Source organism: Dendrobates tinctorius, unplaced genomic scaffold, assembly GCF_039654945.1.
Source record: "Dendrobates tinctorius isolate UK_male_01 unplaced genomic scaffold, ASM3965494v1 ptg000063l, whole genome shotgun sequence".
Taxonomy (NCBI): Eukaryota; Metazoa; Chordata; class Amphibia; order Anura; family Dendrobatidae; genus Dendrobates; species Dendrobates tinctorius.
Genome location: NW_027361731.1, coordinates 12,209,083 through 12,228,010, shown reverse-complemented (window position 1 = coordinate 12,228,010; position 18,928 = coordinate 12,209,083). Strand labels below are relative to the sequence as shown.

The 18,928-nt window shown below is 42.4% G+C and overlaps 1 protein-coding gene across 2 annotated transcripts in view; it reads left to right on the top strand.

Annotated features, from left to right (window-relative positions):
- LOC141094233 (uncharacterized) overlaps nt 1-2,827 on the top strand; it is a 49,815-nt gene extending 46,988 nt beyond the window's left edge. For both annotated transcript variants that reach the window (XM_073580043.1, XM_073580044.1), the window contains exon 7: nt 213-2,827. In XM_073580043.1, the coding sequence (XP_073436144.1) occupies nt 213-1,798 (1,586 nt within the window). In that variant the 3' untranslated portion in view covers nt 1,799-2,827. The remainder of the gene's footprint in view (nt 1-212) is intronic.
- The last annotated feature ends 16,101 nt before the right edge of the window (nt 2,828-18,928 follow it).

Sequence of the window (18,928 nt, the reverse complement as noted above, 5' to 3'; positions counted from 1 at the left end):
ATATTGGAATAAATAAACAGTTGAACACCAGGCTCCACTGGTTCGTCCTATGAGGTTTTCTATTAGACTGTGAACTGTCACTGTCCTGGTGAATAATTGAATCTTTTTAAATAGATTGCCATTTTTACTGACCGTTTAACTAGAAATGTTAACAAAATGTGAAATTCAAGAATTTTTTATTCCGAAATACTAATTCTTTTTATTCTTTGCAGATGACTTTACCAGATCAGGGGGACAGCTGACATCTTCAATTTTAAAATCAGATGTTCTTGAGATCCCACAGGATACAATTGAAATGAATGCCATTACTCCAGATAGACCATCATCTCTTCACAGCAGCAATATGTCATCTGATCATTTGAAACAGGTCCGGTCTTCTGATTCATTACTCACTACTAAGGAAAATCAAAGTCACAAAATAAGCATTAAAAAACGAATTGCAACAAAAGCAAAGAAGCCGTTTTCATGTTCCAAATATGGAAATAGTTCTCCCCTCAAAAAGTCTTCTTTTAAACATCAAAAAATTCACACAGAGGAGAATAGATTTTCTTGTTTCAAGTGTGGGAAATGTTTTAACCAGAAATCATATTTAGTTAAGCACCAGAGAAGTCACACAGAGGACAAGCTTTTTTCATGTTCAGAATGTGGGAAATGTTTTAATCGGAAAGGGCATCTTGATAACCACCAGAGAACTCACACAGGGGAGAAGCCTTTTTCATGTTCAGAATGTGGGAAATGTTTTAGTTGGAAAGCGGCTCTTGTTGTGCACCGGATAACTCACACGGGGGAGAAGCCTTTTTCATGTTCAGAATGTGGGAAATGTTTTAATCGGAAAACGCATCTTGATAACCACCAGAGAACTCACACAAGGGAGAAGCCTTTTTCATGTTCAGAATGTGGGAAACGTTTTAGTTCGAAAGCGCATCTTGATACGCATTGGAGAACTCATACAGGGGAGAAGCCTTTTTCATGTTCAGAATGTGGGAAATGTTTTAATTTGAAAGTGCAGCTTGATACGCATTGGAGAACTCATACAGGGGAGAAGCCTTTTTCATGTTCAGAATGTGGGAAATGTTTTAATTCGAAAGCGCATCTTGATACACATCGGAGAACTCATACAGGAGAGAAGCCTTTTTCATGTTCAGAATGTGGAAAATGTTTTTCCCAGAAACTGAATCATGATAACCATCAGAAAATTCACACGGGGGTGAAGCCTTTTACATGTTCAGAATGTGGAAAAGGTTTTATCCAGAAAACGCAACTTGTTAGCCACCAGAGAACCCACACAGGGGAGAAGCCTTTTTCCTGTTCAGAATGTGAGAAATGTTTTAACTGGAAATCAGAACTTGTTAGGCACCAAAGAACCCACACAGGGAAGAAGCCTTTTTCCTGTTCAGAATGTGAGAAATGTTTTAACTTGAAATCAGAACTTGTTAGGCACCAAAGAACCCACACAGGGGAGAAGCTTTTTACATGTTCAGAATGTGGGAAAGGTGTTATCCGGAAAACGCAACTTGTTAGCCACCAGAGAACTCACACAGGGGAGAAGCCTTTTACATGTTCAGAATGTGGAAAACATTTTAACGAGAAATATAATGTTGTGCACCAGAGATCTCACACAGGGGAGAAGCGTTTTTCATGTTCAGAATGTGGGAAATGTTTTAATCGAAAAGCGCATCTTGATAGGCACCGGAGAACTCATACAGGGGAGAAGCCTTTTTCATGTACAGAATGTGGGAAATGTTTTTCCCAGAAACGGAATCATGATAGCCACCAGAAAATTCACACGGGGGTGTGAAGCCTTTTACATGTTCAGAATGTGGGAAATGTTTTACACAGCAATCAAGTCTTGTCTACCATCAGAGAACCCACACAGGGGAGAAGCCTTTTAAATATTGAGAATGTGGGAACATTTTAACGTGAAACATAAGGTTGTTGTGCACCAGAGAACTCTCACGGGGGAGAGAAGCGTTTTTCCTGTTCAGAATGTGGAAAATGTTTTGTGAAGAAATCCTTTCTTCTTAGTCACCAGAGCAGTCACACAGGGTAGAAGCCTTTTTTATTGAATGGCTCATCTTCCCACTCCATTACTGCCTCACCTCAGTGTAGAAAAAGAAGCAGTCTTATCCCTCATGATGCCTGACACAGCTCAAGCCTGTAAGTCCTGCACCATCATCTTCTCTCTTAATGTCGGCCTTAAAAGAAAAAAGCTCAACCAATCTCCGTGTACTTACAAAACCACAAACTGAGCAGTGCTTGCTTCATGGTGAAATTTAAGAAGCCCCCTCCCTAGCCGCAGGGTATAAGCAGGTCCTGTGCGCACTCATTTGGGTGGACAGTGCGCATGTGCCGCGTCAAACCGCTCTGATTGGCCGATTGGAAACCATGTGATTTGTCACATGGGCTTAAGAAGGTCCTGTGCGCACTCCCCGGTACACTGCCCTTGAGAAAGCGTGCTTGTAGTCACGCGAAACGCGCGTCGGGCGTTTGTCCTACCTGGTCCTGGGCTCACTCAGCCTTCATGCATATCTGGTAAGATATCTCCTTAAACTGGCCACTTTAAATTTACCTATGCACACTAGGTGGTCACAATGGACTGATAATGTGGCGCAGTGACCCACAATTCGGGGGATGGGGAACTAGCAGATATTTGTTATCTATATAGATGTGGTTACTCTCTATATATATTGTTATATTACTTGATATCCTGTGGCTGGGTGCTTTTCCCGGGTTATTCTGTTCCTTCATCTTGTGGTGTCATTTTAATCTTTGTATTTTTGTACTGAATGATATACATGTTAACCAATAAAGACATATTTTTATTATATTCACCTAGTTACTCAATCTTTCTCTTTGCATGCATATCTATTGGAGTGGGTGCTTCAGGTGTTTTTCCTGATTTAGGGTGGCTATTTATAGCCTTAAAACCCTATTCTTTTGACATAGTGATAATGTCACTGAGGTTTTTGCATTTATCCCTCATGATGCCTGACACAGCTCAAGCCTATCAAGATTCTGATATGGGGAACGCCATAATTGATTTGAAACATCATATTGTGTGTTTCCCTACTAATCAAGACTTTGAGCAATATATACAGAGGCTGGAGACCACATACAAAACTGAAATACGTTCCCTCACTTCTAGAATAGTCACAGCTTACTGACAAGGTACAGATATTACAGGATGATGTACAAGTTATGATCCATCAAAATGCTCATAAACAAACACTGGATCTTCAGAGACAAAAATAAACAGTCTGATTAATATGGTTGATTACCAAGAAAATCGCAATAATAACCGGATAAGGGGTATACCTAAAGGCATCAATGCACAAGCGATTAAGTCAACACTATAAACATTATTCAAAAATATCTTTGGTGACCCTATTGATAAGGAGCTGAAGGTTGATATACACTAGGAAATCATGGCCCTGATCCTGAGCGTCCAAGAGACGTTATCTGTCACACATTTTTTTCAGTGTAAAAGAGTCCATTATGAGGAAATCAAGGAGTTTGGTCCCTGTTGATGTAAATGGAAAACGCACATCCTGAATGACACTTCCTAAAAAAAAAAAAAGGGTATTGAAACTACTACTTGATGCCTTCTGGGAAGATGTCCTGATGTGCTCCTGGAGGTGCCCTTTCCAGCTGCAGATCCGGAGAAATGGAACGTTGTATACTTTTAAAGATCCGAGCGACATGAGACCATTCTGTGATGCCCTGGACATTCCCAGAATCCATATTTAGGGTGATTATGACAAAGTTAGAATGTCATCAAAAAGTTAATTTATTTCAGTTCTTCAATACAAAAAGTGAAACTTATATAAAGTCATTACACACAGAGTGATCCATTTCAAGTGTTTATTTCTGTTAATGTTGATGATTATGGCTTACAGCCAATGAAATCCCAAAAGTCGTCATCTCACTAAATTAGAATACTTTATAACACCAGCTTGAAAAATGATTTTAAAATCCGAAATGTCAGCCTACTGAGATGTACAGTGGGACCCCTTTAAATTTTTCACTCTGTTTCATTGCAACCATTGGGTAAATTCAAAAAAGTTCATTTTTTTTTCTCATTAATGTACACTCTGCACCCCATCTTGACTGAAAAATGCCAAAATGTAGACATTTTTGCTAATTTCAGGGCCTTCAGTTCTTGTTCCTACCCTTGAGGAGATTCTTTTTTTGAGGGCACATGGGTTACCAGGTCGTGCTCTTTTATACATTGCTCTTTGTTCCTTATACTTTTCCCCTCCCACGCTATGTGTGATTATATAATATAAAATACTCACGAATACTTACACAGCCCACTTCTGGTAAGGGAACGCAGCCCAACAGTCCCCGTCCCTGCTCACTTATCTGAATTTTCAGATGCCTTATGCACAGAGTCAGTAGGTAACTCAATGTTTTTTTTACCATGAATCCTCCCGGTTTTGTTCCCATGCGGAACTGTTTTTCCTAACTTGTTTCACCTACACAGAATCACGTTCCCCACTGGTGATATCGGTCCACTGCCAATGAATCTAGCAGCACTCTGCTGTCCTACACTCACAGCTAGGTTGTTTCTCCATACCTAGCACTATTCAGCAAGTCTAAATAATTTGCATTTTCATCTCTCGACCTTTATTATTAAACTAGCTGAAGAGCCCGGCGCTGCCCGGGCATAGTAACTAACTGTGGTTAGTTATAGCAAATAATAATTATCCTCCATCCCATAGCCCCGTGCCCATATACACATCATACATATCCATGATCCCATAGTCCAGTGCCCATATACCCATCATACATATCCACCATCCTATAGTCCCGTGCCCATATACCCATCACACATCCTCCATCCCATAGTCAACAACCATTATGACATCATGAGCGGCGGGGCTTGCAACCTATGATGACATCAGCGTCACCATGGCAACCATTGACATAATGAGGGGCGGGGCTTGATACACACACACACTGTTTCCCCATTATGTAGATAGGGGCAAAATTGTTTGGTGAATTGGAACACGCGGGGTTAAAATTTCACCTCACAACATAGCCTAGGACACTCTCGGAGTCCAGACGTGTGACTGTGCCAAATTTTGTGGCTGTAGCTGCGACGGTGCGGATGCCAATTCCGGACATACACACATACATATTTCAATGTAAAGCGAAAAAAGAAGAAATATGCAGCACTCACCGATATAGCTGAAAAACTGTGCGTCTTTATTTCACATAAATTCTATCAATGGATGTGTGGACATGCAGGACGTTAGAGGAATGCTAGGGGAGGGAGGTGCCGCTTTACATTGAAATATTCATGTTTTTTCATGCAAGCACCTCCATTTTTTGACTGAATTATATGCCGCAGTACTTCAGCTAAATAGCTCCGTCTGGTAATGTGGTGACTTGTGTGCCCTAGTGTGCCGTTCGTCTGTTTGCTCTTTGCTGGGATCATACACACATACATACATACATACATACATACATACATACACACACTTGAGCTTTATATATTAGATGAATGAATATACCACTCTCTTCACTGCAGTTTCATTCACTTTCATATGTTTTCCACATTCCCTCGTCACTATTTTAATGTTTTGCCTTCTCTGCTGTTCCTAAAAGAAGAAAAAATTCTGCCAGCATATTGATTTAATTCTATACATTTGTGTACCACACATGAGGCTTTTTTCCCAGGATTCACTTATCTGTCATCCTTAGCCAACACCAGTCCATCTTCTAACTTTAGCCAGGTCTAGAGTATGTTCCCGGTGACCTGATGTGGTTTACATATTCTTACCATTGATGAAAACATGAGTGGCTCGCTGCCCTATTGACAAGGTCTTGGCAACTTCAGGTCGTTTGAACATGAGTTCGTATCTCGGATGAATTGTTTCTCAAAGACACATTTTGATAAAGGAGTTTTTTATTCAGCAATATTTTTTATAAATTTTAATACTTGTTATTATATTTTTATTCTGGATGGTTCTTTTTATTTGTAGACTCGTTACATACATGGTCTGTCTCTTTGTATTGTATTTAATCATTGTGATGTTTTTTTGCTTTATGAACTTTGACTTGTCATGTGTTCGGTTTGGCGGGTTTTTTTTTGACAAAATAAAATAAAAAAGACCGCTTATGAGATCATGCAGATCTGATAATCCACTTGTAAAGTTTTTTCCTGAGAAAGAGGTCCTGCATGATCTGAAAAAACACGTTGACTATTAACCTGTTTTAAATAAAGCTTTGAAAATATTGTCCACCATTCATCTTTATCAGCAGCGCAGATTTGGACACATAAACCTGATTTCACCATTAAACCAGGTATTGGTACTTCTGGCATTGTGGACAGGTGCCAAGTATAGATGGGCGGACTCCTGGATGTTTGGGTCCGGCGGGTTTGGATTTAGGTACCAGAACAGTACCCGGACCCCATTCACTTGAATGGGGGGCCCGAACATACAGTGTTTGTCATGCTGTCATGTCATTGAGGCTGCGTTCCCAGCCGGGCTGAACTGCCGTGACCTCGGTGAGAGTTTTACTCACGCTGCGAGCGAGGATCTCACCGAGGTCACGGCAGTTCAGCCCCGCGGGGAACTTGGCCTCAGTAACCGGAGGTAATCTCGATGACATCACCACCGGTCACTCAGGCTGAACTCGCAGCAGTTCAGTCACCAGTGGTTCTCAGCCTTAAAAGTAAGGGTTTTGTTTTTTTCTAATAAAGGGCTTTATTCTGCAGCCCTGTGTGTTAATTTGCCATACAAATATAGGATTAGTAAAGGAGAGGTGTCTTACCGATGCCTCTCCATTACTAAGCCGTGGACTTGATGTCACCTAACAATACAAAAGTGACATCAACCCCACAAATATTAACCCCACTTGCCACCGCTACAGGGCAAGTGTGAAGATTCGGGCAATGCGCTAGAATTGGCGCATCTTGTAGATGTGCCTTTTCTGGGGAGCTGTGGGCTGCTATTTTTAGGCTGAGGGGCCAAAATCCATGGCCCCTTACCAGCCTGAGAATACCAGCCCCTAACTGTTTTAGCAAGGCTAGTTGTCAAAAATGGGGATTCCACGCCTTTTTTTTAGTTAAATTAAAAAAACACCGTGGGGACCCCTCTATTTTGATAACCAGCCTTGTTGAAGCTGTGGGTTGCAGCCCCCAGCTGTCAGTTTTTCCTGGCTGGTTATCAAAAATACAGGGGAACCCACGCCGGGTTTTTTTTTTTTTTTTTTTTACATCGTGGGAACCGCAGCTCTTTGACTAGGAATGATTTCACCGCCGATCAGAAACAGTGTTTGCCGCGCTATCATGCATATGACAGCGGAACAAACACCTGGTGTTCGGGAACCCGAACAGTAACACCAACTTCCTAGTGAAGTCTGTGTTCGGTGTCAGTGCCTGAACAGTAGGTGTTCGGTATGGACGCCAAACTTTACTGTTCGGGTTCACCCATCTCTAGTGCCAAATCCTGCTCGAGAAGGAAATTTCCATCTCCTGAGAGATGATCTTGGTGCAATTAACTGGGACGATATCCTGAGGCATAAAAATACACACAGAAAATGGGAGATGTTTATTGGCATCCTGAATAGGACCTGTGCACAATATATACTGTATGGGAATAAACATGTTAGAAATAGGAGGAAACCACTATGGCTAAATAGAGCTGTAAGGGGCGCAATAAGAGATAAAAATAAAGCATTTAAAGAATTAAAGTAAGTAGGTAGTGATGAGGCATTAAATAAATTCTGTAAAAAGCAAATCAAGACAGCAAAGATTGAGACAGAGAGACTCATTGCCAGAGAAAGTAAAAATAATCCCAAAATATTCTTTACATAAATAGTAAGAAGCTAAAAAATGATAGTATTGGCCCCCTTAAAAATAGTCTGGGTGAAATGGTGGATGAGGATGAGGAAAAAGCCAATATGCTAAATGACTTTTTTTCAACAGTATTTACACAAGAAAATCCCATGACGGATAACATGATCAGGGATAAAAATTCTCCATTAAATGTCACCTACTTAACCCAGCAGGAAGTACGGCGGCATCTAAAAATCACTAAAATTGACAAATCCCCGGGCTCGGATGGGATACACCCCCAAGTACTGCAGGAATTAAGCACAGTCATAGATAGACCATTATTTTTAATCTTTAAAGATTCCATAATAACAGGGTCTGTACCACAGGACTGGCGTATAGCATATGCGGTGCCAATATTCAAAAAGGGGACAAAAACTGAGCTTGGAAATTATAGGCCAGTAAGTTTAACCTCAACTGTGGGTAAAATCCTGGAGGGTTTTCTAAGAGCTACTATACTGGAGTATCTGGAAAAGAATAACCTCATGACCCAATATCAACATGGGTTTACAAGGGACCATTCCTGTCAGACTAATCTGATCAGCTTTTATGAAGAGGTAAGTTCCGGACTGGACCAAGGGAATGCAGTGGACGTGGTGTACATGGACTTTTCAAAAGCTTTTGATACGGTGCCACACAAATGGTTGATACATAAAATGAGAACAATGGGGATAGAGGAAAATATGTGTAGGTGGGTTAAGAGCTGGCTCAGGGATTGGAAACAAAGGGTGGTTATTAATGGAGCACACTCGGACTGGGTCACGGTTAGCAGTGGGGTACCACAGGGGTCCGTTTTGGGCCCGCTTCTTTTTAACATATTTATTAATGACCTTGTAGGGGGCATAGAGAGTAGAATTTCAATATTTGCAGATGACACTAAACTGCAGGGTAATCAATACAGAGGAGGACAATTTTATATTACAGGAGGATTTATGTAAACTAGAAGCTTGGGCTGATAAATGGCAAATGACCTTTAATGTGGATAAATGTAAGGTCATGCACTTGGGTAGAGTGAACAAGATGTATAATTATGTGCTTAATTGTAAAACACTGGGCAAAACTGTCACCGAAAAAGACCTGGGTGTATGGGTGTACGACAAACTCACATTTAGTGGCCAGTGTCAGGCAGCTGCTGCAAAGGCAAATAAAATAATGGGATGCATTAAAAGAGGCATAGATGCTCATGAGGAGATCATAATTTTACCTCCTATATAAGTCACTAGTGCGACCACACTTAGAATACTGTGTATAGTTCTGGTCTCCGGTGTATAAGAAAGACATAGCTGAACTGGAGCGGGTGCAGAGAAGAGCGACCAAGGTTAATAGAGAACTGGGGGGTCTGCAATACCAAGACAGGTTATTACACCTGGGATTATTTCGTTTGGAAAATCGAAGGCTTAGGGGTGATCTTATTACAATGTATAAATATATGCGGGGACAATACAAAGACCTTTTTAATGATGTTTTTACTCTTAGACCTGTGATGGGGACAAGGGGGCATCCTCTACGTCTGGAGGAAAGAAGGTTTAAGCATACTCACAGACGCGGATTCTTTACTGTAAGAGCAGTGAGACTATGGAACTCTCTGCCATATGATGTTGTAATGAGTGATTCCCTACTAAAATTTAAGAAGGGACTGGATGCCTTTCTTGAAAAGTATAATATAACACGGTATATACACTAGTTTCCTTAATATTGCGTTGATCCAGGGAGCTAGTCTGATTGCCGTATGTGGAGTCGGGAAGGAATTTTTTTCCCCAATGTGAAACTTACTGTTTGCCACATAGGGTTTTTTTTGCCTTCCTCTGGATCAACATGTTAAAGCAAGTTAGGATAGGATATGGGTTGAACTAGATGGACTTAAAGTCTTCCTTCAACCTTAATAACTATGTTACTATGTTACAAATAGCTTGTCAGCAGAGGGAAGCATGAGGTGCTCCAAAATTTCCTGGTAGGTGGCTGCACTGACTTTGTGTAATGATACTGCAATTATGCCTACATTCAAAGTTCCCCTCTGAACTGTTCATAGACTGAGCTCTGCTGCATCCATTAGAGCAGTGCAAAGACACGCTGGGGGCTTTTATGACCCCCCCTTCCCTCTCAGCCCCTTCTCCCTATACACGCTATAACGTGAGATTCCAGTGTGTGGTCTCCCTCCTCCCTAAGAAATGTTCTTTGTATGAAACGTGCTTGCCTGTGTATGTATGGGAGATATTAAAGATAGGATAATTCGGGCGCAATCAGTGACAAAGATATTAAAATTACATATTTGGGATGTGCTTCAATAGAACTATCCAGCCTGTGTTTTTCCAAGGTCGGGCACCAGCGGAATCAAACAAATGGGTTTCTACGTAGCCAAGCCAGTGTGGTACTTCAAGTTTAGGCTTAAATGAACGCCCGCACCATACTGAGTAAGATGGTACTTTGTGCTTCACCGTACGAGGTTCCCTCTCTTAGTTATGTAGTTTATAAGTTTTGTAGGAAAATGTTCATTCTGGCAGAAAGAGGAGGGTTTCCATAACTTAGCCCCTTTAGCGATGTCACCACCAGAAGGTATAAGTTGGTCCCAGCTCAGTCTGGGGCAGTTTTTGCATGGGAAAGCAGAGATACAGAACAAATCTGTGATGTGTCACCCCTCTCCGACTGCATGTTGCCTGAGATGACCTAAGCAATTTTAAGTTCTTTAATCCCTGTTATTTTGTAATGTTAGGGATACCAGTGATTTCATCAAGTCATTGGATGGTGTACAGGTGGATGACTACATGGTTGGTATCTTTTGATGCAACATCCTTATACACCTCGATAGAACATACCAGGGGGTTGCCTGCTGTTGACGTGATGCTTGCCGGCTCCGACATGGCACCGGACTGTGCACGGTTCACCCTGACGCTGCTGGAGTTCATCCTGAGGAGGAATTTCTTTCTCTTTGGGGATGAGTACTACCTGCAACGCCATGGGACAGCCATGGGGTCCAATGTTTCCCCTACATATGCTAACATCTACATGGCTGTCCTTGAGGGTGAACATGTGTACGGGTCCTGGTTTTGGTGCCATGTCAGGGGCTGGCGGCGTTACATCGACGACATCTTCCTTATCTGGGATGGTAATAGAGATGAGTAAGAGTTATTCCACCAACATCTAAATAACATTTTTCCTGAATTATGGTTCACCATGGAGTGTTCACAGGAGAGAATGCAATTCTTGGACACTCTTATTTACAAGGAGGAGGGGACCTTGCAGATGGATTTGTTTGTCAAGGCCACGGATAGAAACAATCTGTTGCATGTCTCCAGGAGAATGGTTGAGTCATTGCCATGGTCTCAACTTTTGAGGGTAAGGATGGTGGTCTCTTGTGATGCCCTGATTATTATTATTATTTATTTACTGATTGATGATAGATTGGAGGAGATGTGTCGCAAATTCCTTCTAAGAGGGTGCACGAAAGCTGACCTTGTCAGGTTCAAAAGGTTGGCCCTTGATTAATGTTGAGATGAACTTCTGCTACCTAAAACTATCATACCTAAGAAAAGGATACCCTTTGTGTCGACGTTTAATGGCATGAGTAAAAGGATCTCAGGGATCATATTGAAGCATTAGCCATTGCTTGGGAGGGGACATGCCAATGTTGATGAGTTCCAATTGTCACCACTTTTTTCCTACAGGAGGAATTAGAATCTTAAAGATGAACTGATGATCTCCGATATAGGCAGCTCTAAGGCTAGTTTCACACTAGCGTTTATGAGCGCAGCGACGGCCTGCGCACGGCCGCCGCTAAGCCCCGCCCCCTGCCGCACCTCCGCCGGTAGCTCCGCCCACCGGCGCATGACGCTGCATGCGCCCTGCGTCCCCTATCTTTATCACGGGGGCGCAGGCCGTGCGCAGTATGCGTTTGGCGGCGCATGCGCCTTTTTGACTGTGCGCCGACGCAACCAAACTGCAGCAGGTTGCATTTGGCGCAGGTCGGCGCACCGTCAAAAGGATGCATGCGCCGCCAAACGCATACTGCGCACGGCCTGCGCCCCCAGTGATAAAGATAGGGGACGCAGGGCGCATGCAGCATCATGCGCCGGTGGGCGGAGCTACCGGCGGGGCACGGCAGGGGGCGGGGCTTAGCGGCGGCCGTGCTCAGGCCGTCGCTGCGCTCATAAACGCTAGTGTGAAACTAGCCTAAGAAAGATTTACAAACAATTTTAAGCCGTCTAAGCCTTGGTAATTTTCCTTGCCTTGGATGTGCTTGCTGCAAAAATTTGGTGAAAGGGGCCCAGTTTTTTCATCCCCAAACAGGGAATAAGTACGAGGTTCGGAAGCGATATACCTGTACTAGTGATTTTGTTATTTATGTCCTGAGTTGTCCATGTGGTGTCTTCTATGTGGGGGGATACCACTAAGGAGGTAAAAGCAAGAATTAGTAAACATAAGAGCAGGATCAGGACCGGTATGACGGAACTTCCTGTGCCGAGACATTTTCGCGATATGGGTCATTCTGTCAATTACGGTACAGGGTGATTGATGATGTGCCTGTACTCAGACGAGGTGGGATCGGATTACCCGTCTGAAAAAAAAGGAACTTGTGTGGATTTTTGAACTGGATACCCTGCAGCCTAAAGGCAAGAACGTGGGTTTGTTGGCTTCTTTGTATATCGTTTCCAAATCTCGTACTTATTCCCTGTTTGGGGGTGTTTTTTGGTGGTGTCTCATCGGTATATTGTTTTTAACCATGTTTATATACTGAGTATAATTTTTATCTGAGTATTGTGGGGCTATGGTTAATATGGGGTGGTTGATTTAGGGGCGCATCCCCCCTACTCTGGAACTCTACCACAACATATCAGACTCTCGCCTACCATGGAAACCTTCAAAAAGTACCTGAAGACCCACCTCTTCCGACAAGCCTACAACCTGCAGTAACCACCGATCCACCAAACCGCTGCACGACCAGCTCTACCCTCGCCTACTGTATCCTCACCCATCCCATTGTAGATTGTGAGCCCTCGCGGGCAGGGTCCTCTCTCATCCTGTGCCAGTCGTAACTTGTATTAAGATTACTGTACTTGTATGTATTATGTATACCCCTCCTCACATGTAAAGCGCCATGGAATAAATGGAGCTATAATAAATATTTGTATGTAACTTTTTTATGCAATACAGCTCACTTGAACTGATTCTTATGTGTTTATCTGATTATATAGGGTGGATTAGGGCATCCTGGGTACTTTTATATCCTTTGACAACTTTAGGGTTATTGTGGATTTATTCCACCTTAGTACCCGGGTTACATTTTTTCCCGAATTGAATGGTATTATGTTGCGAATGAGCCCCTATTATGTCTGTCCTATATCGCTTGTTCTATGATAGATTTATATCTAATTGGATGTGTATCTAACCATATTTACATAGTGTGGAACCAGCAGCCATTCTAGGCTGAAGTTGTATGGCTTTGTCGGATCACAGCCGCTAAGCAGCTTGAGGCTGGGCCAGTACCGGCATGGGAGACCTGCTGGGAATCCCTGGTCTAAGTTTTCTGGGTATGGTTATTTGGGATCATTTATAAGGTTTTATGCCTGCTTGAAGCGTACCCTAAGTGAAATGTATTTAATGATGAAATTATTTGCTTCTTTTAAATGTTATACCTGAGCTTTATATTTCCATAGGTATTTCTGCCGATTGATGTGATTTTTCTGATGTACTGGCATTTCTTCCCATATTATGTTTTTTGTTTTTTTTTTACTTTGTGTCAGACTAAGGCTAGTTTCACACTAGCATTTATTCCACGCAGCGCACGGCGCCGCTAAGCCCCCCCCTGCCCGCCTCATCCAGTCATCGCCGCCTACTATCGCACATGGACGCTTGCGATCTGCGCACCCTATCTTTAGCATAGGGTGCGCAGATCGTGCACTGGCCATGCGCTAATAGGATTTTGGCGTGCGCCCGCGTGCACCGAACGCAGCATGTTGCATTTCGGCGCACCTTCAAAAATGTGCAGTGCACGCCAAAATCCTACTAGCGCACGGCCAGTGCACGATCTGCGCACCCTATGCTAAAGATAGGGTGCGCAGATCGTAAGCATCCATGTGCGATAGTAGGCGGCGATGACCGGATGGGGCGGGGCTTAGCGGCGCCGTGCGCTGCGTGGAATAAATGCTAGTGTGAAACTAGCCTAATACATATAGGGGCGTTTATTACTGTGATGGACATCTTCAGTTAACCAATCACCTGGGAGTATCTGGGGGTCGACTAGACAAAAACACTGCGACATGTGCAGTGGAATTCAATGCAAGAACATGAGAGCTGCTAATTTAGCTGTCCGGACATGCGCAGTGATATGGAGCAAGTGCGGCATATTCATCAGCGTGAGCGGATTGGAGTTGTGCGGCGCTAAGGACTGCTGGGATATGTGCAGTACTATGCACTGTGAAGACGACGTGACATGCGCCATTATATTCTTTTTTGATTGGCTATAGTGTTGTCTACTATGATGACGCTGTGACATGTGCTGTTGTGTTTTTCTATGATTGGTTCTGGGGGTTTTGTGACCGCCTTTTTGGGGAGTGGCTGTCACTATGACAATGAGAATGCTCTTTAATGATTGGTGGGATGCCTTCTTTATTTACATGTGATCTCTGGGAGTTAGTTACAGGTTTTTGCATCTTCCTTTATGTATAATAGCGATCAGAACTAGCGATTTTGATGTCAACTTAACCATTAGTAGAACAGATAGTAGGATTGTTTTTAATTATGTGTTGGGATTTGTACCTTTATGTAACTATATGTGTATTTTCGATTGTTGATCTGTTAATTAGTGGGTGGTTCTTGTATATAAGGGTGGTTTGAACACTTTTGTACTGTGCTTGAAAAAGGTCTCTTGACCGAAACGTCGCCACAGGAGGCAGAATAAATATAAGGTTATGTGCACACGTATGCAGAAAATTTCTGCATAAAAACCGGACTCCTTCCCAGAAAACGTGCGTTTTTCCCGTGATTTTTTCTGGAGCGTCCCCAGACACAGAAAACAGCCAGAAATGCTGAATTTACTGCAAAATTAATGAGCATGCTGCATTTTTTTCACGGTAAAAAAACGCATCAATATGCACAAAAAGTGCAAAATGCATTAAAATGAATGGGAAGCTTCTTTTAGGCGTTTTTTGAGCGGATTTTTTGGTAAATCCGCGGGAAAAACGCGAAAAAAAAGAGACGTGTGAACACAGCCTAACACTTATTTCTTTAAAAAAAAGCCACAGGAGGCAGAATAAAGGTAAGACTTATTTCTTCACCACTGTCTGGGGCGCTGTCTTCTTTTTTTATTGTCATGCAATTTTTCCAGGTTGGACTCCCTGGTATTTGACATGCGCCTCAGGAACTTTGTCTATAAGATTTTGACATTTGAGGGGTGCGCTTTAACCCTTTTGTTCAAATTTTGTAATTGTCTTGTATATACTTTAACCCCTTTCTGACATCAGACGTACTATCCCGTCCATGGGACCCGGGCCCCTATGCCCATGGACGGGATAGTACGTCTACCGCGATCAGCGGCGCCCACGTGGTGAGCGCCGCTGATCGCGGACGGGTGTCAGCTGATTATCACAGCTGACACCCGGCACAATGTGTCAGGGGCGGTCACGGACCGCCCCCGACATGTTAACCCCTTGCACACCGCGATCAAACACGATCGCGGTGTACCGGGGGTTAAAGGGAAGCTTCGGCAGGGAGGGGGCTCCCTCCGTGCTTCCCTGAGCCCCCCACGGCAGCGCAATGTGCAGCGCTGCTGCGGGGAACTCCTTTCCTGCAGGCCCCCGAATCCAAGATGGTGACGGAGGCCTGCAGGAAGCTGGCTTCCTCAGTGCCTGCAAAGCGCAGGCAAGAGGAAGTCTTCAATGCCTGTGACAGATTGCTGATCTGTCACAGTGATCTGTGATGTGACAGATCAGCGATCTGTCACAGGACAGTGATGTCCCACCTGGGACTATTTAATAAAGTAAAAAAAAAAATAAAAAAAAAGTGTTAAAATAATTTAAAAAAAATCGCCAAATAAATTAGAAAAAAAAAAAATATTCCCCCAAATAAATCCATTTTTTGGAAATAAAAAAAAACAAACAATAAAAGTACACATATTAGGTATCGCCGCGTCCATAACGACCCGCCCTATAAAACTCCCATTAGTTAACCCCTTTAGCGAACCCCTTAAAAAATAAAAATAAAAAACGAAGCAAAAAATAATGATTTATTATCATACCGCCAAACAAAAAGTGTAATAACGCGCGATCAAAAAGACGCATATAAATATCCATGGTACCGTTGAAAACGTCATCTTGTTCCGCAAAAAACGAGCCACCACACAGCGTCATCAGCGAAAAAATAAAAAAGTTACAGCTCGCAGAATAAAGCGATGCAAAAATAATTATTTTTTATATAAAATAGTTTTCATTGCATAAAACCGACAAAACATAAAAAAAGACCTAAATGAGGTATCGCTGTAACCGTACTGACCCGAAGAATAAAACCGCTTTATCAATTTTACCGCACGCGGAACGGTGTAAACGCACCCACCCAAAAGAAATTCATGAAACGCTGGTTTTTGTTCATTCTGCGTCCCAACAATCAGAATAAAAAGCGATCAAAAAATGTCACGTGCCCGAAAATGGTACCAATAAAAACGTCAACTCGTCCCGCAAAAAATAAGACCTCACATGACTCGGTGGGTCAAAATACGGAATAATTATAGCTCTCAATATGTGGTGATACAAAAACTATTTTTACAATAAAAAGCGTCTTTTAGCGTGCGACAGCTGCCAAACATAAAAAACGCCATAAATAGTAAATAAAACCCCCCGTTATCACCCCCTTAGTTAGGGAAAAATAATAAAATAAAAAAAATGTATTTATTTCCATTTTTCCATTAGGGTTAGGGGTAGGGCTAGGGTCAGGGCTGAGATTAAGGTTAGGGGTGTGTTGGGGTTCGGGTTGGAGTTAGAATTGGGGGTTTCCACTGTTTGGGCACATCAGGGGCTCTCCAAATGCAACATTGCATCTGAGCTCAATTCCAGCCAATTCTGAGTTGAAAAAGTCAAATGGTGCTCCTTCCCTTCCAAGCTCTGCCATGCACCCAAACAGTGTTTTATCCCCACATGTAGGGTATCAGCCTACTCAGGACAAATTGCAAAACAATTTTTGGGATCCAATTTCTCCTGTTACCCTTAGGAAAATAAAAAATTGGGGGCAAAAATATCATTTTTGTGGAAAAAAATGATTTTTTTATTTTCACGTCCGAGCGTTATAAACTTCTGTGAAGCACTTGGGGGTTCAAAGTGCTCACCACACATCTAGATAAGTTCCTTAGGGGGTCTAGTTTTCAAAATGGGGTCATTTGTGGGGGGTTTACACTGTTTAGGTACATTAGGGGCTCTCCAAAGGCAACATGACACCCGCAGACCATTCCATCAATGTCTGCATTCCAAAACGTCACTACTTCCCTTCCGTGCCCCGACGTGTGCCCATACAGTAGTTTTCTCCCACATATGGGGTATCAGCATACTCAGGACAAATTGGACAACTTTTGGGGTCCAATTTCTCCTGGTACCCTTGGGAAAATAAAAAAATGGTGGCTAAAAGATCATGTTTGTGGAAAAAATATGAATTTTTTATTTTCACGCCCGGGCGTTCTAAACTTCTGTGAAGCACTGGGGGGTTCAAAGTGCTCACCACACATCTAGATAAGTTCCTTGGGGGGTCTAATTTACAAAATGGGGTCATTTGTGGGGGGTTTCCACTGTTTAGGTACATCAAGGGTTTTCCAATCGCGACATGGTGTCCGATCTCAATTCCAGCCAAAAACGTCAAATGGCGCTGCTTCGCTTCCGAGCTCTGCCATGCGCCCAAATAGTGGTTTACCCCCACATGTGGGGTATCAGCGTACTTGGGACAAATTGCACAATAACTTTTAGGGTGCTGTTACCCTTGGAAAAATAAGAATTGAGGGTGAAAAGATCATTTTTGTGGGAAAAATATGATTTTTTAATTGTACCGCTGTACGTTATAAACTTCTGTAAAGCCCTTGTGGGTTCAAAGTTCTCACCACATATCTAGATAAGTTCCTTGGGGGGTTTAGTTTCCAAAATGGGGTCACTCATAGGGGGTTTCCACTGTTTAGGTACATCAGGGACTCTCCAAACGTGACATGGCGTCTGATCTGAATTCCAGCCAATTTTGCATTGAAAAAGTCAAACGGCGCTCCTTCCATTCTGAGCTCTGCCATGCGCCGAAACAGTCGTTCCCCCCCACATATCAGGTATCAGCGTACTCAGGACAAATTGCACAATAACTTTTGCAGTCCAATTTCTCCTGTTACCCTTGGTAAAATAAAAAAAATTGAACCTGAAGTATTTTTTTTGTGAAAAAAAGTTAGATGTTCATTTTTTTTTAAATATTCAAAAAAATTCCTGTGACGCACCTAAAGGGTTAATAAACTTCTTGAATGTGGTTTTGAGCACCTTAAGGGGTGCAGTTTTTAGAATGGTGTCACTTTTGGGTATTTTCTATCATATAGACCCCTCAAAGTGGCTTCAAATGTGATGTGGTCCTAAAAATAAAATGGTGCTGTAAAAATGAGAAATCGCTGGTCAACTTTTAACCCTTATAACTTCCTAACAAAAAAAAATTTTGGTTCCAAAATTGTGCTGATGTAAAGTAAACATGTGGGAAAGGTTAGTTATCAAGTTTTTTGTGTGCCGTATCTCTGATTTAAGGGCATAAAAATTCAAAGTTGGAAAATTGCGAAATTTTCAAAATTTTTGCCAAATTTCTGTTTTTTTCACAAATAAACGCAAGTTATTTGAATGAAATTTTACCACTAACATGAAGTACAATATGTCACGAGAAAACAATGTCAGAACCACCGGGATCCATGTAAGCGTTCCAGAGTTATGACCTCATAAAGGTACAGTGGTCAGAATTGTAAAAATTGGCCCGGTCATGAACGTGCAAACCACCCTTGGGGGTGAAGGGGTTAATTGTATCATATTGCTATATCTTTTATACCTTTTGTAAACACTGCCTACCTTTTTGGAGTAAAATATGTAAAATTACTGGCTT